General features: G+C 35.0%; 1 protein-coding gene across 2 annotated transcripts in view; it reads left to right on the top strand.

Annotated features, from left to right (window-relative positions):
• MAPRE2 (microtubule associated protein RP/EB family member 2) overlaps window positions 1-23,267 on the top strand; it is a 193,420-nt gene that overhangs the window by 142,924 nt on the left and 27,229 nt on the right. For both annotated transcript variants that reach the window (XM_051970232.1, XM_051970231.1), the window contains 2 exons: window positions 6,363-6,508; window positions 10,089-10,302. In XM_051970232.1, coding sequence (XP_051826192.1) covers window positions 6,363-6,508; window positions 10,089-10,302 — 360 coding nt within the window. The remainder of the gene's footprint in view (window positions 1-6,362; window positions 6,509-10,088; window positions 10,303-23,267) is intronic.

Here is a 23,267-nt window from a genome sequence, read left to right as displayed (position 1 = left end):
TGATTCTTTTAGAATTAGAATTATACTTTTATTAGAAAATATTAGAATATATTAGAAATATGTAGATGTTTTATGCTTCCCTTTACCCCTCCCTCCTACTGCCTTTTCTTGTCAGTGAGACCTTATTTCCCAAAGGGGTGTCCTACTGAAATAGAAAATCAAGCCGTGCATTGTAGATAGGAGAGGCTCTATGATGAGGCTCTATAGCGAGTCTTGTCAGAGGATGAAGAATGCTTCTAATTGTGGGGGCTTTGTTGGAAAGGCTTTTCCATTTACTTATGTGTGACTATCCAGTCTGAACAGTGCACATTTGGATTCCTAAGCAATACTGAGAAGTAAAGTCAAGGAGTTTTAGGAGCCAATGGGACAACTTGAGAAAATTGCAAAGATAAAAATCTGAAGAAATGTGATACATTGCTTTATATGCACTAGAGTAATGGGATCTTGGCTAAGATGAAACCTAGAAAGGAATGTTTGGCCAAAGACTTGCTGATATGACCTTGATGTCTTTAAATTGATAATTAATCCTTGAGTGTGAGAAAAATGGCCATATAAAACTTTAAAACCAGGTACTATGAGTGATTTCAGGTATGGTTAATTATAATAATTAGAACAATAATAGAAAGAATAATAGGTGAACCTGTAGTCTATAAAGGAAAATAACTAGAAAGAAGGACAGAAACTATAATTAACTTTAGATGTTGTGATGAAAGCAACATACTAAGTCTATGCTAGTTTTTCTTTTAAAAGTATTGAAACCACCCTTGTGACCTAATTGGATCAGGACCAATGACATAGATTTCTGGTGGCCTAAGTACAAAAGCCAAGGTAACTATTGTTACCTGCCTTCTGCCCTTGGACTTCTGAGTGTGGACCAGCAGCAGGCCCAACACTAGCAAAAGGAAGTTGTGCTCAGCTGAATCAAAGCCTGTTCCTGAATGTCCTTCCCAACCCTTTTTATGAAATATAGGCCATAAGCAGCACGTAACAAAGACAGCAAAGTGTTAATTTTTCTCCCTTTCAGATTTTGAGTCATTGTGTGTCCTTAAATTCGACTTTCACCTTTAGTGACCTCTTCCCAGATTTTGAGTGAATCCCATAAAATTCTAATATTATAAGTATTATAAAATTACAAAATTTTATGCCAGTGTAAAGATATCTTGAAAAAAATTACATTTCTTTACTGCATTAGGAGCTATGAAGAAACTCTTCAGTTAATTTGGTGAAATTATAAAACCAGTAGCCACTGGTTGACTGAATGAGAAGCCATAATCCTGGTGGCCTTTAAAAATTAAGAGCAAGTTTTGAGAAGTTGTTGAAGAGAGAGCCAGATAGGAAGTAAGACCACTCCTAAAATTATATTTATTGGGAATAGAGATTTCCTTTTCCTTTCTCCAATAAATACACTGTGGAAGAGGCACAAGATCATAGATCTTGAATGTATATCTTGAACCTGGGCAGTCAGATTTATGATTGTAAATTGGGGTGGTCTGCTCAAAAAGTAAACTACACAAAACATTATCTGGCTCATAAACAAATTTTAAATTGAAATTCTAACCGCAAAAAAGTAAATTTGACCTCCTAGAAATCATAAATTAGTTGGATGGGACTCATAGAATACACAATGGGAAGGCAAAACTTCTTCAAAAGTAGTATCTGAAAATTGTGGGGGAAACAAAATAATTCTGTACAGCAAAAGCATGTAAGCCTCTGGAAATTTTAAAGCCTGAAGATAAAATCAAAGTGATGATCAAGGTAAATGAAAGGAAAAGGAAAAAAATACAAGCAACACATTTTTGAGAATATGCTACTCAGTGATTGATCAGATAGAGGATTGTGATGATGCTTTTCACATCTTTTAGAGAACACAACTAAAATTATAGCAGTTGAAAAATTCCTGACTCACTTGGTAAATAGTTGTATCTTTCAGGAGGCAAAATGATAAAGCATATTTTGGAGGATTATTTCTGTCATGGAAAATGATTTTTCAGCTGGAAAGGGGTGGAACATAAACATAGTCAAAAAGGATATGAAGCTCAAAGTAGATGAAGACATAGTAAGAGAGAACCTGCTTGATTTCAAATAAAGGCAAATAAGGACAGGTGAGATTAATTTGTTATTGATCTTTTGAGGAAACCATAGAAAATAAAAGAAATGTGGAAAGACTTAAAGATGACAAATACTGTGCCAATTTTCTGAAAAGGGGGGGAAAGTATGTTCTGTAAAGTTTAGTGCTAATTCTGAGAATTGTAAAACATTATCAAATGGAAGGTTTCTTTGCATTTAAAAGGGAAATAGCAATCACTAGGTGTCAGCCTGGATTCCTTAAATTATATTCACGATAAATAACCTTGCTCCTTTTATGATAGGACTATTAATCTTGGTAAATGAGAAAAACTCTTTAAGTGTACTATCTGTGGATTTTAGCAAGTTATTGGATAGCCTTATCTTATTTGATAGCCATATCTCATTGCACCTTTATGGACAGGATATAGTATCATTAGGTAGGTTTATAAATGGCTGAGTGATCATACTCACAGAATAATGATTAATGGATCAGATCATTCTAAAAAGAAGTCTCAAGGATCTTCATTAGACTGTGAGTTCCTTGAGAGCAGGAACTGTCCAGCACTTAGAACAGTGTCTGGCATATAGTTTTGTTGTTCAGTCATTTTTCATTCATGCTTGACTCTTCATGACTCCATTTAGAATTTTCTTGGCAAAGATACTAAAGTGGTTTACCATTTCTTTCTCCAGCTCATTTTACAGATGAGGAAATTGAGGCAAATAGGGTTAAGTAACTAGTCCAGGATTACACAAATGTCTAAGGCTTAATTTGAACTCAGGAAGATGAGTCCTGATTACAAGACCAGTACTCTACTGCTTCAGCTAGTTGTCCCTTAGCATATAGTAAGTAATTAATATTTATTTATTTACCAATTATTTGTTGACTATGCTTAGAATTCTGTCAAATTTTTCAACTTTTTAGGTAGGGGTCTAGATTACATTCTTAACAAATTAGTAGATTATCTAGGTTAACTAATAATTCCAGAAATAGGTTCCAAATAATATACTGAAACTAATAAAATCAATTTTAATAAAGGTGAATGTAAAGGACTATAGTTAGGTTAGAAAAACCAACACAATACAGGATGAGTTGTGTGATACCAGAGTTTATGTTAAAAAAAAATCTTAAAAATTTTCTTTGACTTCCCTGATCTTGGCACTCCATCTCACATTCTTGTGTATTCCCATAAGTAGTGTTCCATACCTAGAATGCATTCCTTCTTCAATTTCCTTTCTGATACTTCATCTTCTTTCAAGATTCAGGTACCATTTCCATGAGAAAGTGAAGCCTTCTTTGTGCTACATCATTTTCTACTTCCTATTCTTAGACTTGAAGAAATTTCTACCCTGACCCTCTACTGTTCTTGGTGGCTACCTCTCCTGGACTAATATTTCAAAAAAGCCCCAATCATACTTTACTCACCATATGTACCCCAACCCAAATTTATTTTTTAAAATCTTTTCTTTTTTTATTAAAGCATCATGGATAATTTTTCAACATTGACCTTTACAAGACCTTGTATTCCAAATTTTCCCCTCCTTCCCCCACCTCCTTGCCTAGATGGCAAATAATCCAATATATATTGAACATATTAAAATATATGTTAAATCCAAAATATGTGTACATGTTTATTCAATAATCTTGCTGCACAAAAAAAATCAAATCAAAAAGGAAAAAATGAGAAAGAAAACAAAATGCAAGCATGTAATGACCGGGTATTTAAAATCAGCCGGAGTCAGGAATTCAGGTTAAGGGAAAAATCTTCAATCTTTATTGAAGTGAAGAGGTGAATAAGGATTGCTATAGCAATATGGGCAGACAGCAAGCCAGCTAACAGAGGGGGATCTGAGCTGAAAAGCCGTCGCAATCGCAATGCCTGCAGTCTCTCCTTCCCCTTCCTTTTCCACTCCCCTGCCTCCACCCACCAAAATCATCATTTCCTATACAACACATCAGGACTTGCACAAAGAGTGGGCGGGGGCCATTCTTTCTCCAAGCTTATATATTAATAGAGTATGGTCCAATTACTATTTAGCCTCACAAGCAAATAACAACAAAGAGGGAAACTGCTATGCTGTGATCCACATTCAGTTTCCAGAGGCCTCTGAGAAATGGCTCTCCGTCACAAAATCAGTGAAACTGGTCTCAATCATTTCATTGCTCAATCCAAATTTCAAAGGGGCCCTTTGAATATGGAATGACTTGGGGACTTACTCAGACCCATGAGGTCTCCCTAGCACTGAAGCAGCCCAAAGAACCCCTTCTAGATATGCCATTATCTCTAGGACAAGGCAACAACCAAGTGATCCCCTAGATGTGGTACAGAGAGAAAGAAAGTGCTTGTGAAAACATGGCACTGTCATCTCACTGCCAGGCCCCCCAAGTTTTAAAAAATGTCTTAAAAGGATATATAGATATATACAGGCATATACACATATATTATCACATGTAGTCATAATATGCATATAAACACAGATTTCAGAAAATACATTTTATACAGCCAATTATTTTCTTCTTTTTTTCATTCAATAGTATTTTATTTTTACATGTAAAGATGTTTTTCAACATTTATTTTTGTAAGACTTTGAGTTCCAATTTTTTTTCTCTCTCATCTCCCCCCCTGCCCAAGACAGCAAGCACTCTGATATAGGTTATAAGTTATACATGTGCAATCATTAAACATATTTCCATATTAGTCATTTTTACACAGTCAGTTAAGAAAAAAGTAAAAATCAACTCTTAAATGGACCTATAGAGTTGATGATGAGATAATTTCTAGGCAGCTAGGAAAGTTCTAGCACAAAATTTGATGAAATTATAAGTTTTAAGCATCCAGTTTAATATGACTAAATGCAGATTATAGGGAGGGCACAATGATCCCCCAAAGTTCATGATGCTTAAGTTACAATCCCTAATAGAATGCTCTTAAAAACAGTCCTCTAAGTTCTAGTCATTGGTTAAAGGAAGGATACCCCAGGCAAGGTAGAAATAATCATTCCATCTCAGGTACTTTTGGTAATTGTATGACTGAGCAAGTCACTTAACTGCTTTGACCATCAGTTTCCTCATCTGTAAAATGGGAATAATAGCATCTGTACTTCCAATCTCTTAGTTTTGTTGCCAAGAAAGCACTTTGCAAATCTTAAAGTTTTCTACAGATGTGAGCAGATGCCATTATTCTTTCTTCTCTCACACCATGAACTCACCCAGCTGCTTGCCCAAGCGTTTCCTATTTTCAGCTGACCAAACACAATTGTCATCCTAGCCCTTCCTCACCGATTTTATGTAGTAAGGCCATCAATGAAGCATACAGTATCAGTATGGTAAAATAGACAAAGAAATCCATTCTTCAGCATAGTCTGTTACAAAAACATTCACTGCACAGACTAAGAGCAGAAAGGGAAGAAAACGAAACTCAATCATTGAAACTGAGGAGTTTTTTCAAGAAAAAATTCTTATATCCTGAGTTCCCTTCAGAAAAACAAACAAAACTAAGCAAAAGAATCCATTTTGTAAAGGATTACAAGCATATAAAGTCTTTACTGTTTCAAAATAATTTATTACATACATTATTTCATTTGTTTTTTTTTTTTTGATAATCTCACTAATGTAGGTAATACAGATGTTATTATCACCATTTTACAAGTGACAAGACTGAGTCCTAGAGAGGTTAAACACCTGTAAAAAGGATCACTAAGCTGGTAAATAGTAGACCTGAGGACTAGTATTTTCCCTACATCTTAGCCAATTTTGGGGTGTTTTTTTCTCCAACTACATATGCCTCTCTTTCGGCAACTGGGCACAAATAAATTAACTAAAAGAATGAAAATAAGCATGGCCATTTGCTGAAGGCTGAAATTAGAGATAGGGTCATGAAGGAAGTGAGCTTGTAGTTATTGTTATTTTAGCTACCATTAAGCTCTTTGGGTTCAAGAAGTTAAAATAATGAGGAATTCATTTCATTGCCATGTGAAAAAAGCCTTCTCAACATCGCATCAAGTAGTCTTCTCCCAGATGTCGACAAAATGATAATATAGCAGTTAGGAATGAGAAAGTGACTCCCACTCTTTCCATCATAATCATTTATTTTATAATTTTACAGCAACTCGTGGTGCATCCAGACCTAGCAGAGAACAAATGCCATGTTGGCATTTAAAACACTGGAACAAAGTGGTCCTTGCTATGGATTCTAAGTAGCTCTTAAACATGATGACTTTTCTTCTTAACAATACATGTCACTTTGTCACCTCTCTGCATCAAGATTAATTTCAATACTTTCTTCCTCTCATTTCAGGAGCAGCCTATTGCCAGTTCATGGACATGCTATTCCCAGGCTGCATTAGTTTGAAGAAAGTAAAATTTCAAGCAAAGTTGGAGCATGAATATATTCACAACTTTAAACTTCTGCAAGCATCATTTAAAAGAATGAATGTTGATAAGGTAGGGGACTGAATTGCACTTAATAAACTATGTCATTTGACCTTAAAATTGCCCTGTGGAGAAAATTCAGAAGTCAGCCTTTAGCTGAAAAGTTATAAGTATGAATACAAAGTCTACATATGACATTAAAAAGTAGCTCAACCCCCATAGCGATTAAACATAAATTTTTTAAACAAAGTAGACAGTAGCCATATGGCTTTATATTTTAAATAATATTTGGATTTAAGAAGGTTTTTTTCTGTTTTTATTATTATATGATTAGAAGTATTTAAGCGTCATTACTAGTTATGTCACTTCAATTATAAAGAAGAATATCATTCTACCTTCCTTAATTAGAACAGATTTTTTGCCAATATATTTTATTTTAAGATACAAAACATAACATATGGTTTTCAATAAACTAAAACATGCATCTCTGTAAAAGAGATTCCTCTTGTATTGAAAGAATAATTAAAGAAAATACAATAAATATATGCCTATGCTTTGAAAGCTTTCAAGTATAATTTGCAAATATATACTAACTACCAATATGAGAGAATATGAGCAAAATTTTTCAACATTGACTTTTACAAGACCTTGGGAGAAAATCATAAAATTTCAGAGTTGAAAGAATCTCAATGACCCCTAAGTAAAACAGTTTTTCTTAAAGAAGAAAAGAATGTTGAATAAGGAGAAAAAAGAGGTTTAGTTTATAGGATCATAGATTAAAAACTGGAAAACACCTTAGAAAGTACTTAGTCCTGCCTCCCTCATTTTGCAGATGAGAGAACTTTCTGAGAGTTTGATTTAGCAAAGAACCCAGCCATAGTGAGTGGCAGATCTTGGATTTGTATCCCCATGCTCAGATCTCAAACCTAGGATGGCTTACTTTCACAATTCTAAACTTTTCTAGGTCCAGAAATGGTATAAGGAAGCCATAAAGAGGATCAAGAAAAGAACAAGGAAGATAATAAGATTGTGATAAGGTTAGGGGCAAGTGTATTGTATATACTTTCAAAATAATGATGATATATTCTGTAGCATAAGACCTGTGAAAATGCTAATAAAGAAGTTTTGTAATATTTTCTGAGGAACTTACTTTTCAATGATAATTTCTCTTTCATGGACCAAGGACCACTGGGGTCCCTCCAACTTCATCAAAGGATCTGCAAGGTCAAAATAATTTTTATTATAATACTAAGATGCTTTCATTTCTGATGTGTTAAATATCAATAGATATAACAACATAAACAAAACTACTTGAGATCCTCAGCAATTATTTTTAACATTGCAGAGGAGTCCCAATACCATGAAATTTGAGAACCATTGCTTTAAACCAGATGTCCTCAGACTTTTAAAATAGGAGGCCAGTTCACTATCCCTCAGACTGTTGGAGGGCCAGACTTTAGTAAAAACAAAAACTTTGCTTTGTGGGCCTTTAAATAAAGAAACTTCATAGTCCTGGGTGAGGGGGATAATTGTCCTCAGCTGCCGCATCTGGCCCACGGCCATAGTTTGAGGATCCCTGCTTTAAACATTTGACCTTTTCTAAAACTATTTTCTTTATTAGTAGGGATTTCCCTCTCTCCCTCAACTTTTCTACCATTCTCATTCTACTCATAATTATTCCTCAGATAATAATGCATTTTTCTGAACTTAGTTAATATATTTGCAGAAAAGAAAGAATATCATACATTTAGATGTAGAATCAACTGTCTCTCATAATGATAGTTAAATTACTTCACTATTGTCTCCCTTCATGCCTTCCTTCATATTGATGCCAAATTTGTCTTCCTAAAAGCCATCTATAACCAAATTTTTGATTACCAATGATTCTCCATTATCTATCAAATAAAGTTAAAACCTTTTAGTCTAGAAGTCTAAGCCAACTCCAGCCTCCTAACCTATCATTCCAGGTTTTGCTATGGTCCCTGCCCTACAATTACAATAGGTCTCAATAATAACTCTTAATTATCCACTATTGCATACCATGAATAAAATTTCCCATCTGTGTCTTAACTTTGTTTTTCCTTTATACCTTGAACATAATAAATGTGCTATATATATTTGAATTATAATAAAGCAGAAAGGGAAAAATTAAAGCAGAAATTATATGAACAATCATCAGGGTTATTAAAGCAGTTCTAGCACCAGAAAAAAATTGTACTTGACAATTTCTTTAGTCATGTCCAACATTAAAATTCTGTTGTATTCTGGAAAGCCTCATTAGAGAGAGGTTCCTTTTAGGTTTCATGCTGGTTATGTCCTGAAATGGGTGATAGAAACTGTTGTATTTTTTGTTTGTTTGTTTGTTTTGTTTTTATAGAAGCTATAAAATTTTGCTCAGGACTACCAAATTTGTATTCATTCTTTTGTAACTTACATTTTTATATGAAATTCAAAAATTGTTTTCTTCTTCAGATTATTGGCTTAAACTTTAAGAACAAAATTATCATCATCTACAAATATTTATTAATGTCAACTATCAAGTTAATTAAAACAGATATCAATAATTCTTGTCCTCTAAATATGGTAGCTTCAGAAAAATTAAGAATTTTTTTTGGTTTGTTTTTGTTACCTGTGAATAGAAAGAAGTCTTATGAAGAGGGTAGAATCTCCTCTGTTTATAAGTCAGTCTTACTTGATTTAATCTGATTTCCAATGAATCTTTGTGAAGAACACCCTTTTAAAAAAAATTGTGGCAAATGATTTAGTTTAACAGAAAAACTGAGAGGCAGTATTGGATAGTGGAGAGATCATTGGATTTAGCATCAAAGCTTAGGTTTTTTCCCTAATATTTTAAAAGGTTCACACTGCTTTTATGGCTCCAAGGTGAGATTTCTGACATTGCAAAACCTCATGGTAGGTTGAGTTTATACTGCAATGTTGATCACTTTGACAGAAGGTAAACAACACACACATAGTCCTTTTCTCACATACAAATTCCCACTCTCTGCTGTGCCATCATTTCAGTATGGAAGTATGAGGTGATATTGGTGGTGAAGAAGTTGCCTCAATTACAGGGAAATTCCAAATTCTTCTTCAGACGTATGGGGAGGTCCTTTTGCTGCCTGCCCATTAAGCATGCATGTGCTGATTAGAATCAGTGAGCAGTTCAAAGATCTTGTATAAGACCTTTAAGAAGAATGTTGACTGTCAGTTCAGATAACAAGGAAATCAGGAAAGCCATGACTGAGTTCTCACATATTGATTCTTCCCTTGAGTATGATTTTTCACTGGCCATGTTTTTGAAATCAGTTTATCCCTGTACAGTTGTATAAGGAATTATAAAACAGCAAGGATTTTGGAGATACTCTGGGTTTGTCTGGCAATATGCAGTTTTCCAAAAAATGATCTTTTAATTTGATTCTCCTTCTGGGAAACGGTTAAAAACCATCAATGCTAGAATAGAGTTGTTAAAAAAAAAAAAAAAGCAAGAACTCAAGGGAGACAAAAACAGTAGTCACAAATTACAAACAAGGTAACAAGCATTTAATAAATGCTTACTGTTTGCCAGGTAATATGTTTCATGCTGGAGATACAAAAAAGAAGCAAAAATCGTCTAACAAACCAACAAATATGATTTGATTTTATTTGGCAGGTCATTCCGGTGGAAAAGTTAGTGAAAGGACGTTTTCAGGACAACTTGGATTTCATCCAATGGTTTAAGAAGTTCTATGATGCAAACTATGATGGGAAGGAATATGACCCTGTGGAAGCTCGACAAGGCCAGGATGCGATTCCGCCACCCGATCCTGGTGAACAGATCTTCAACTTGCCCAAGAAATCTCACCATGCAAACTCACCTACGGCAGGTACTGTCACAGTGAAAGGATTTCAGTCTTTTCATTCTAGAGACTGTTGTCACTTAAGCTTTTCTAGCAGGCAACCTTTTAAGTTTCTTTGGGCAGGGTTTATTATCATTTGTTTTGATTTGTCATATTCTTCTCAGAGCAATGTAAAGTCTTTCCAATAAATCTCATATTTGGAATATACAGGTTAGCTAACTAAAACCATGATTTTATTAGTTTAGAGGTCTCCCAATTCAATGCAGATCAAACAGTAAATACTTATTAAGCGCCTACCATGTGCCAAACACTGTTAAGTGATGGGGTTACAAAAAGAGGCAGAAAATATACCCTGCCCTCAAGGAATTTATAGTCATATGGGAGAGACAGCATGTAAAGAAATATTTACAAAGTAAATAGAATAAATAAGAAATAACTAAAAGAGGGAAGCACATGGAATTGAGGGCTTAGAGAAGGCTTTCTTTAGAAGGTGAAATATTAATTGGGATGAAAGGTATCCAGGGAGGTCAGTTTTTGGAGTTAAGGAGAAAGAATGTGGATTCAAGAATGGGGAAAGCCAGAAAAAATCTCTGGAACCAAGAAGAGTTTCTTTTTCATGGAACAACCAGGGGCAAGTATTAATTGGATCAAAGAGTACATAGGGGGAGCAAGGGGCTGAATTATAAATATTAAACAGATTTCATATTTGCTCCTGAAGGCAACCTATAGTCAAATGGAGGTGCCTAGCACTCAAAATAAGTAGACTGCCCAGGGCCATATAGCAAGAATGTGTCAGAAGAAAGACTTGAACCCAGTCCTTCCTAACTCCTGAAATAGCTGTCTGTCAACCACACCATCATCTCTGCCCATGTTTTAGATGTGGAAGGTAAAATTGTTTAATTTTTTTGTTTTGTTAAACCTGAGTGATAAAAGAATGCTCACCACATAAACAAATGGGTAGGAATTTTCTTCCCTAATTGATTTTTTTAGAATTTCAACTAATTCATTTAGAAGCTCATAGATATAGAAATGGAAGAACCTACATAGGCCTGCTTGTCTCACCTCATTTTACTGCTAAGAAAAACCAAGGCTTCCTATCCCTCCTTTTATTCAGCTTATTGCATATGAGAATCAGAAGAAGAAAATATCATTTATGGAAGGAAGGGGAAAAAAACAGCAAAGGCTTTATTGAAGAGATGACAGCTCACCTGAGTCTTAAGGACCAAGTAGGATTTTTAAAAGTTGAGAAGGGTCAGGGCTAGCACTGAGTAAGAGAACAGAGTCAGAAAAATTCAGAAAGCATTTGGAAATAGAAATGTGCTGTTTTTCAAGAATGTATTCCACAGCCTTGTTGTAGAACAAGAGAACACTAGAGTCAGAGGATAAGAGTATAAATATTAACTTGTTTGCTTTCTGTGAATTTGGACAAGTCACTTACTACTTCTGGGACTCAGTTTCCTCATTTGTAATATCACCTCTAAGGTCCCTTCTGGAAGTTTCTGGAAGTCTGTAGTTCTGCAATACCATCTACCAAAGCTTTCCAACTTGACAAGTCACAACAAATTACAAGTGGCAAATTAGAAAAAGTTACAGGTATGGCTATTAGAGCAAGAAGTATTGCTGTTGACTTCTTTACCTCAAGCAAGGAGATAGGAGAGGGGCAAAATAGCTCTATTCATTTTAGTGTTCCCTCGGGGCACTGCTGCACTGCATCAAGATTTCACAATTTATGTTCATGATTGATAATCCTAAACTGTCAAAAATGTTCAAATTATGTTCATTATAGTCTAAGAATCCAGAAAATATTTTAGAAAGTTTCATTTTTATATTTTAGAAATTTTCTATTTCAAAAATTTAAATTTTTTAGACACTTAAATGTTTAAATGGGTGTTACCTAGAAAATTATCTCATACAGAAAGTATCATTTTCCAAAAAAACTGGGTGAATGTGTTCACTTAAATCTATTGTTTCACTCCCACTAATATATTGCAGTACCAAGGGGATACCATGGTATAGAAAAAGAGCTCAGTTCAAATCTTCACTCTGCTACTTGCTAACTGTGTGGGCAAACTTTTTTAAAGGGGTTTCAGTTTGTCATCTGTAAAATGCTAACATTGGATGATAAGTTCCCTGGAGGTCCATATCCCATAGTTTAAGGAATAAATTGGTTATTCTTACTTATTACCTTCACTGGAGGAGGTGGCTGGGTTGTAAAGGTTAACACAGGATATGAAAAGGTTGAGATTTAGGAGAGAACATCCTTGAAGTATAGGAGAAAGCAGGTACAGTGGAGTATGGAAGGAGGATGAGAATTGGACAGTCCAGTTTCTCTAGAGCCTGTGCCGTGGATGCAAGCTCTGAGACATATAATTTAAAATAGAAGATGATTCCTTGAAGCATTTCTATTTAGCTTGAAATATAGTATATAATCTGGGCAGCTAGGTGGAGAACACCAGGCCTGAGACTGGAAGACTAAATGTGCCCTCAGACACTTACTAGTTGGTGAATAGCCTCAAGTGGTAGGCCAGGAGTATCCTATAGGGTAAGGGTAGATCTGGTGTAAGAAGTTACCCCAGGGACAGCTAGATGGAGCAGTGGATAAAGGTCCTGTATTCAAATGAACTCAGAACCTGCATTCAAATCCGGCCTCAGATATTTAACATTTCCTAGCTGTGTGACCCTAAACAACTCAATTGCCATCCCAAAGAACAAAAAAAGAGAAGTTACCACAAATAAGGTAATCTATACATATGTGAATAATCTAGCGGGCTCTGCAGCAAAAAATGCTTTTACTTCCTGTGTTTACCAAGGAAGCTTTTTGCAACATGTATATAAAATGGCTCTTGATGCACACTCACTTTATACACACTAAGGGAAGATTCCAAATTTTTCTAACTGCTCAGTATGTTCAGAATAATATCTTCTTCAATGCTAGTGAAAGAGAGACAGTGTTGCCTAGTGAATAGAAAGACCCAGATTCAAGTCCTTCCACTAGGACCTATTGGCTGTGTAGTCCTGAACAAGGTACTTAACCTCTCAAAGGAGCAAAGCTGGTGAGTATCTATTTGCATTAGAAACAGAAATTACTCAGTGGGAGTTCTCTTTTTACTAATGATACCACAGGTCTTAAAGTGATTTGGCTTCTTTGCATTTTGAAGGCCTCAGCAAATGCAGGATTAACCTAGGATGTAACACAGTTTAGGGTAAACAACAGATACCAAATCAATTTATATCCTGGTGAATTGCATTTCAGCTACACAATAAAGGATGTTATCCTGAAAGGAAATATTCTTATGACTTCTGATCTAATGACCAGGGACATGTTTAAAAGTTCATGTTTGTATAATGATATGTGTCTATTAAATGCAACAATTGCTGGAGTTACAATATTTCTAAATTGCATCTCTCTGATCCAAAACCCCAACTTGAGATGGCCATCATTACAAATTAGCTTTTTTTGTTAATGTTGTTTAGTTGTTTTCACATGGCCACATTATTTGAATGACAAATGTACGCTTGCCAAAGAGATTATTTTGTGGAGCACTTGGCAAGTGCTCACAAGGTGGTCAGAAAAAGTGATACCAGGACGCTGTCTTTAGAACTGGTTGTATGACATGGGAGACACTGACATAGGACCACCCAGCATGGAGTGCCCTCATCAGAGAAGGTGCTGTGCTCTATGAGCAAAGCAGAAGTGAATTAGCCCAGAAGAAATGTGAGAGTTAGAGAACTTAGAGAAGCCTCCCCAAGTGTTCATAAGGACGATTTGTGTCCAACCTGTGGCAGAGCATTTCAAGCTCATATTCCAAGCCACAGCCAGACACACTGTAACTTGACTCTAACATAGTGATGTCATTTTGGTCTTCTTCAAGAACGAAGGACAACAATCAAATGACTTTTTATGACTCCATTTAGGGGTTTCTTGGCAAAGATACTATAGTATTTTCCATTTCCTTCTATAGATCATTTTACAAATGAGGAAACTAAGGGTTAAGTGATCTGCCCCTGGGTCACACAGGTAGTAAGTGTCTGAGACTAGATTTAAATTCAGCAAGATTCTCTTCCTGACTTGAGGTCTGGCACTCTATCCACTGTACCACCTAACTGCCCATAACAGCTGAATAATTATAAACTTCAAAAAAATTTCAGATCTCTGGTTCCTATAGAAACCAAATGAAATACATAAAGTTTTATTATATTCACATAGAGCAAATACAGTAGTTGTAGAAATTGGCACCTAAGCTTTTTTTCCTCTTTCCTTGTGGAGTTTCTTTATTTCAAGCTTCAATATTTAATTATTTCTTTTTTAGAAGCCCAAAATTAAATAAATACATTAAAGATGAAAACTTGATGATTATCTTATAATGAGCCAGAGACGTCATAACTAAATCTGATTAATGGTGATATGGATGAATACTGATACTAATTTTCAGATGAAGAACTATGCTCTTTATCCAAAATTTACTTTTTTCCAACTCTCTGGGTAGAACTTGAGAGATGAGATTTGAGCATATTCAGGAAGCAAATAGTATTTGATAAGGAAATTACTTGTCTTTTAGTGGAAACTTCTTCCTGTCAAATTTCAAATAGTCACCGCTAAGCTGAGAAGAGAAATAGCTACATAAAATTTCAGCAAATGCTGCTCTTGACACTATTCTGAAGATATGGCAAACTGCTTGACTGATTGGATGTCAGGGGAAAGAAAGGCAAATGGGATTCCTAATATGGATCTCTTATATTAACTGGGGAAATCTTTCCCAAGCAGATAACATAATTTCTTTAGCTCTCTAACAGCTTTGATATTACCAAGGAAAATCTATCCTGTAGAATACACAATTAATAGTATCATTTGTTGCTTAAAATATTTGCATTTTTTCAGAGCAAATAAAAGTTTGTGGCTATATGGTTTTCTTCTTTAAAAGTTTAAACAGCACTTATTGAAAGCTCTGATATCAACAAAGGCTAAGACTTCTATTTTTTGTATGTTTCTTTTAGCATTGGCTTCTTGTGTAATTTTTTTTCTTTATAAAGCCATTTTGAAGAAAGAAAAACAAAACTGAAGAACATAGAAATAAAATCAAAGAGCTACATCTTACTGACTCCTAGCAACACAAATTCAGTTCTGTTCTTTCTTTGCTCTTAATGAATGTTTGGAATTTGTGGGTTGTCAGGAACCAAGAAAAAATTGCTTGATGTGGGTGGACAAAGAAGAGGTTAAACCTTAGTACTTTGGTTTGAAAAGAAAGTTCTGTTGGAATGTCTTTCATTTTTTTGAGACACTAAAACAAATAATGGTGAGTTTTGTACACATAATATGCTTTCTTCTATGGAATTCAAAGACATTTTCCCCACATTAATAGATGGAGAAGCTGAGACATAGAAAAGATAAGGTATGTGAGTGCCTCAGGCCCTATGATAGATAAGTAGCAGAGACCTGTTTAAAAGTGAAATCTCTTGATTGCCACACTGGTAGGTTAAGCTTCTACCTTCTGATTGTGTCTTTTCATTCAGACTCTTGTATGCATGACTTCGGGATCAAAAGTCAAACCCTCAACCAAATAGCCAAACACTTATTTTTTTGTGTTCCAAATTCTACTTACCTACAAACTTGAGCATAGCAGAGTTGCCACAACTAGGAACACTGTAGCAAATGCATTGGGCAAGGCAGTGATCCTACTTAGTACGAGCAAGGTACTCCTTTCCTCAAAAACTTCCAATGCAAGTCACAAAGATGCAGGTGTCCAACATGTTTATATCAATGTTGATCAGTTCTTTGGCTAGCTCCTTGCATGTAGCTGGACAAATTTGCCCTCACTTACCATCTCAATATCAGCCTGGCTTCCTGACAGAGCATCGGTCCCTGATATGAAATCTTGTACTAGGCCCACAAGAACAGGGACTTTTTAACCAATTTTTTCTGTGGGGTAACACAGAATGTCTGTGGATTTGCTTTCCTTTTCTGGGTGCCTTTCTGTGTCACCTGATGTATTCAAGGGAATATCTAAGAGGAACAGAAAACAATTTAATCTCTGCTGCTTCTGAGGCTCTTCAAAAGCATCTTTTCCAGGCTGATGCACAGTTGAATCATTATTAACATGTCCATGTAGGTCAAGGAAACTAGGGCTCTAAAGCAGAGGCATAAAGAGTTTCTAGGGACTAACCAGCATTTCTCATAGCATCTCATACCAAAGCTAAGAAAGTAGGCACGACAAACATATATATTAGCTCTGAAGGGACTGGATTTTCATTTTATTTTTTAAACTCCAATTCTTCAGATTATGGTCCTTTTCAATCAGTGATCCCAATTGTAAGAAAGCTTCCTTTTGCTGCAGTAAATTAGCCTGCAGGCAATTGGTTCCCTATGATGAAGTTGAGAGTGTTTTTTAGGCCCTGTCCGGCAGCTATAATAGACTGTTACCCCAGCCAGTCATCTGGCAAATCTATTCCACTAGTCACAAGAGTCTGAGTGAAACTCCAGAGGAAAAAACTCAAAATGCATTCTCTACAGACTGCTGAAGGGCAGGGCTGGAGGCCTGAAGGACAAAGCATTCAGATTTTTAAATTATCCCCATTTTAGATTTCAGGATTTTTTTTCTTCCTCTTGAACTGAGGCTTGATAGCAGCAATGAAGTGCTGCCCATGGAAGGCGTTGTCACAGCAACGTCCCTGTGTCTTTAGTTTCTGTTCAGTCTGTCAGCTGCACGCTGCTCACTCAGCCCTTTCACCTGCTCCACTTAGAGCCGGTGTGTTTCCCTGAGGCAGGGCCCACAGGCTGTCAGTGTGCATCCCAAAGGATTGCCAGCATGTTCACCTGAGGACTGTGTCCTCTGGTACACTTTTTTGCTATTTCTATTGCTTAGTGAAAAAATGTAAAGGTTTCAAAATCAGAAGATTATAAGGCCTAGTACCTAATGTGAATATTGCAAAGGAAATTTAATTTTATGCTAAGAAATGAGAGGCACAAAACGTTAGAATTGCAATAAAGGAATACATAATGTGTATAAATAGATTTAAATATTTAGAATTTTAAATTATGGAGATACTTTGAGATAGGAAGACTTTTTTAGTGTCTTTTTTCTTTGAAGTGTTCTCTGAAATGAGGGTGACTCAAGCAGTGCCTGGAAAATACCGGAGAATCACATGATCGCTAAAAATAAACACATCATCTACAGCAAGGAAAATAACCAGGGCAGAATTAACTTGGTATGGGAATGTTAACATAAAATGGAAATCACAGCCCCAAGTCTCTCTCATGGAACAAAAAGATGGGCATAATCATCTCTCATTAGTAGCAAAGGGGATATAGGCATCCCTCACTATATAAAGAAGAATAGTCCATATAGTCAAATGAAATTAGCTATGTCCATACCCAAATGATTAACAGCAGTTCTCTGCTAACAAAGCGAGTCACTGAAATTCCTCATGGTCTTTCACAAATTAATCAGAAAAGATCAAAATTTGACCACATGAAAAGTTTCTCTCTTTGCATTGTTTCCTATGATTGCCGTTCAATATAACAGATATTCTTTAGTCATGATAGTTATATACTTACACGTGTATATGTGAATATATATACATGTGCATGTATATATGAGTATATTAACTCATATAAGCATATAATGTGGGGGTTATATCATAAGATGATAGGAACATATGTAATATAGTTAGGAAATTTTTCTAGGTAACAGCAATGTGGTTGGGACATTGGATTTAGAGCAAAAGTCCTGAATTTGAATCAGAGGTCTGCTCCTCACTGCATGTTAGGTTTGGGACAATTCATTTCTGAGCCTCAGTTTCTCCCATGATGTAAAAGAACTATTTTCAATAGAGAAGTATGGAAGGTTGCCACAACAGCATTCCATTACATTCATATGACATAATTTGGCCATTCCCCAGCTGAGGACAGATTCTTTGGTTTCCAGTTCTCCCTACAACAGCAAACATTACTATTTATATTTTTGTACAAACTTTTTTCTCATTTTTTGATTCTTTTTCCCATTCTTTTTTCCCCTCATTCTTTGATTTCTTTAGAAATATGCCTAATGGTCATATCACAGTATCAAAAAGTATGCTACTTAATGATTTTAGAGGCTAATTTAAATTCACCTATTTTTTAGTCAATTGTTATTCCTCCTTTGGAGTAATATAAGGTGATTTGAGGAGTCATTAAAACTCAAGCTTAAAAACTTTGACCAGCTGTTGGATTCTGATAGAATTGTTTACTGATGATATCCTTAAATTAATCAGAAGAATTCTAGCCCAGAGAGAGGGTATGCCACAGAAACCTAAAGGAATATATGAGGTGATTAATTGTACTTAGCTTATTTTTAAAAAATGGTTTACAAGGAATCAGTGTTTGGATATTTTTAATAACTTGATGACTTAATAATTTATGACATTATGTTCTCAAATGATGAAAATAATTTTATTTTTCTTTTTAGAGTCCAAGAATAGGGAGTATATACATACTTTTAAATTCATAGTTATTGAATCAGATTTAAAACCCATAAGAAGAAAATGAAGGTTTCTTGAATACGGAATTCTAGTTACCCCCTAGATTGACATACTTTATGGTCTGCAGTAGTATGGAACAGACCCAAACTATTCAGGGAGTAGTTTGCTGTCTACTTCCAAGGGCTGACATCAGGAAAAGAGAACAGCTAAACTTTACTCAGCCAAAGGCTACATGAGTAACTTTGAACAAGCCAAAAGGACTATTATACTTATTCTGGATCAAATAAATGACCTATCACACTACAAATTTCAAAATGAGAGATTTGATTATTTGGGCCTTTCACAAAATTCAGAGCTTCCCAGAAGTCACAAAACTTGGGTTGAGCTGTAGTCACTAATATTATTCTAATAATAAACACACTCTTTTTGTTATTTAAAAAATATTAGTAAAACAGACTGATTCTTCAGATATAAAGCTTTTTTGCCTAGGTTTTCCTTCTCCTCCATGACAACTTCAGAGAGCCACTTGTGAGATACACTATTCTTGACAGAAACAGAATGAATGTTTCTTTAGTAAGACAAGTTGATTTTTCCTCCTCAACCTCACAATGGAGCTGAAAACTAAGGGTCTTTTCTGACTTCACTTCCCTCTCTACACACTTGTTTTTTCCTCCCCTACCCTTAGAGAAATTTCAGCAAGCCACTAGCAACTCTGCTTCTGAGTATTTAGATGGGATAACTTGGCTCATTACAATAACAATTCAAATGGCTCCTGAACTCAGAACACTGAGGATAAGAGCTGGCTGCCCTTCTCAGCTACAGAGGGGTGATCCCACCAAGCAGCAAAGAAAGCAAATTTTTACAGCATCACCTTTGCTGAAAGTTCCATTCAAGAGTTATTCTTTAAAAGATTTTGGTTGGGAAAGAGCTTAAAAACTACAGGTAGTATTGGAATCAGGAGATCAAGAGATGAAAGAGTCCAGTTGCTGTGATATAGTACTCTGTCCTGAGAAAAGAACTAATGTAATAAACATTGAATCAATCAATTATATGTATTTAACTATGTCCAGCTTTAAAGGATCCACAGATATAAATAAAATCTAGTCTCTTCCTTTCTTCTAAAGAAACATGAATTATATACTACAGTAGGAATGATTAGAATAGGATGGAATGAACCAGGACTTCATTTGTATAGTATAATATGAGGAAAAATTTTCAAGTGAGTAAACTACTATCAATGCAGATCTGCTCATTCCCCTCTTCCCTTAACTCAGAGTCTTAGTGATTTGCCAGGGGCCCTGAAAGATTTGTGTGTAAATCTAATTGTATAAGATATGTCTCAAATCCTATGACATATATGTCAGAGGCAGAATTTGATAAGAGTATAAAGTGTTAGGAAATCTAAGTATCTGGTCTAAAGAATACTATGAAGACATATCAAGACATTGTGAAATGCAACAAAATTAAATTATCCAATATCAAAGGTATCTTTAAAGAACAAAATGAGTATTTTAAGAAATTTTTGGTTTATAGTCATTAGGACTACCAAATTTTACGGTACAATTTTCAGGTATATTTCAGTGACTTTGTTCTTTCTTTTGTAGCTTCTAGTTCTAACACAAGTGACATAAAGATTCAGAATTCATTTATTTGCTATCAACTCAATTAATAAAAGAAACTGGGAAAATTTCCATTTTTACTGTAAAAACCCACTCATTCACAATCCTTTGGTAGTAACTTTTTTTTTGATTCCTTAGAGAACAATCATGATGAGAAAGAACTGTTGGATGTAGAGAATTGCAGTAATCTACTAAACCATTGTGACTGCATTTATTCTGCTCCTTGGAAGTCTGTAATAATAGCTCCTATTTATATATCACTTTAATATTCTCCAAGTATTTACAGATGTTATTTCATTTGATCCTAGCAGCATTCTTGTGAGGTAGGTGGTATTATTATCCCCATTTTACAGTAAGGAAACTCCAGGTTCATAGAGGCTAATTGGCTTGCCCAGAGTCACATTTCTAATAAGTAGCTGATATGTGTTCCCAGCTCCAAGTTCAACCCTCTTTCCCCTATGATTCCTGGTTTCCTGACTGCCCAGGGAGACAAAGTATGGCGCAGAAAAATTGGGGCACCTTCCAAGAATGGGCAAAAGAGCTGTGAATAACTAACTGATAGAATTGTTGCTTACTGAATAAATTTCTCCTCTTTTGTGGTCTTGTTAACAATATTAATAGCATATTTTTAGCTCCATTATTTATGATTCTGGCAGAAGAAATGATAAATTATATGAAAGGAATTTCTAAATTTTCATCAAAGTACTAGTCATGTAGGATAAAGCTGAATATAATGATTTTATTTGCTCCCGAATTCACGTAGATCTCAGAAGAACAAAACAGCATTTTCCATAAACATTATGCAGGCTACTAATTGACATAAACTGCACTGATGTTCTGGCCTTAACAAGGCTATGAATAGGATTGTCCTTTGTTTTCATAACTATGATTAAGAGGTCCTAGATATCCTATTTAGACCAAACTTCTGGAAGACAGTAATTAAAACACAACTTAAAGCTGTAGCATAATAAGCCATACTTAGATTTAATGCTGAAAGGGAATTACAGGAACTTCTCTGTAATTCATATCCATTTTCCTCTGCGTCTGAAATTTCCTTTTTGAAATAGGAAAACTTCAGAGAGGAGGTAGAAAGGAAAAAAGTTTGGTCATAAAACATAGCAAATACTATTTTTCAGGACATCCTTAAATACAATTTGGAAAAAACTGGAAATGCTTGATGGCCACTTGAACAGATGTGCATCACATGATCTCAATTGGAATAGCTGCAGCCTTTTTAAATAAAAAGAGTCTGGGAGATTGTCACTTTGGTGTTGAGCAGAGAGGAGCAATGGATATGGACAGAACTAAAATAATCTCTTCAGGCTGGGTTCTAAAAAGCTGCTTTAAATAAGTTTAGTGACTTTTAGAATTGAAGTCCGACCCTAACTTCAGAACTAAAAGTGTCCAACTCCTTATGTTCATTTGAAATAATGTTGATCAGGTGTCTGGGACAAGGGAAGGAATAATACTTAAAAGTGACTATTAAATTAGAAGTAGAAATTTCTTGACAATATCCCTGGCCAGAATGAAGTGGGAAAGGAACATCTTGAGGCCCTAGGAATTAGATTGTATGCTTTTGTTATTATTAGTGAATTTCTTTGGTGATGCTAGTTTTCTTATTGTTGTTTTAAAAGAAAACAAGGCTTTGAATACAGCATCAGAGCCAGGTCTTTAGGATGTCCTTAAACGTCCAGCACCTCCTCTTCAGTCATACAAGTTCCATAAACATGATGGCACTAAAACAGGGGAGGAAGTCTCTTTTTCCACTCTCTAAATTCTGACACTTCTTTATGTATTTTAGCCATGTAACAACTGTCCAGGGAAATTATTTTTGTATCAGATCACAGCTTATGAAAATTTCAGAGTTCAGACTTCTCTTAAAAATGTACCTTTGGTTTGTACTTCAGAGTACATTTTCCATTAAAGCATTAAAACTTTTAGAGCAGATGCACAGATTTTTCCCAGTGTTGTTCTCTTTATTTGCTGTCATCAGATTTATTCTTTTTTTTAAGTGAATTAAAAGTGTACTTTCTGAACAAAACTGACATATGTGTGTGTGTGTGTGTGTGTATACACACACACACACACACATATATATATTTGTGTATATTTGGGTATGTGGGCATATATGTGTATATGTGTATATATACATATACATATCTACATCTACATATATCTATATACATAAATGTAAGTGTGTATGTGTATTTAAATGCAGCACCCTAAGGAAAGTGTCACCCTTGAGATCCTGTTTCTAGTAATTTTTTATTTCATCATTGATTAGTTTCTGCCAAAACTGCTTCATAGGAACTGAAAATACCTACCTAATTTAAAAATCAGATAAGGCTAATAGAGGAAAGGAAGGAAATAATCATTTAAACAGCACCTCTTAATATGACAGTACCAGATACTGTGCTAAGCATTTTACAAATATTATAACATCTGATCCTTCCAACATTTGATCCCCCTGCAAGGTAGATGCTGTTATTATTCCCACTTTATAATTGAGGAAGCTAAGGTAAACAAATTAAGTGCTTTAGCCAGGTTTGTACAACTAGTAAAATATCTGAGATGAGATTTGAATTCACATCTTTCTGACTACACACGCAATTCTCCTGCTATTTATTGCATCACAGAGCTCAATAACTGAAACTGATTTTTCATAAATTGTTTGCATCTGTCCATAAGCCTACTAAGTAATTTTTCCATGTTCTTCCAATTTTCTTATATAATCTCTTTTTACATCTAGGTCATACATCCATTTTGACTTTATCTTGGTATTTTATTTGTACATTGTATGTTATTTAATATTATAAAAACTATTCAAAAAATACTTTCTCCTATGCTATTCCCTAAATCTCTAATGCTTGTTAACTAAGAACTCCTGCTATTTCATGAATGTGTCATACAAATATATAA

This window comes from Antechinus flavipes, chromosome 1, assembly GCF_016432865.1.
Source record: "Antechinus flavipes isolate AdamAnt ecotype Samford, QLD, Australia chromosome 1, AdamAnt_v2, whole genome shotgun sequence".
Lineage (NCBI taxonomy): Eukaryota > Metazoa > Chordata > Mammalia > Dasyuromorphia > Dasyuridae > Antechinus > Antechinus flavipes.
The sequence above is the reverse complement of the archived record's forward strand: the minus strand, read 5'-3'. Positions and strand labels throughout refer to the sequence as shown.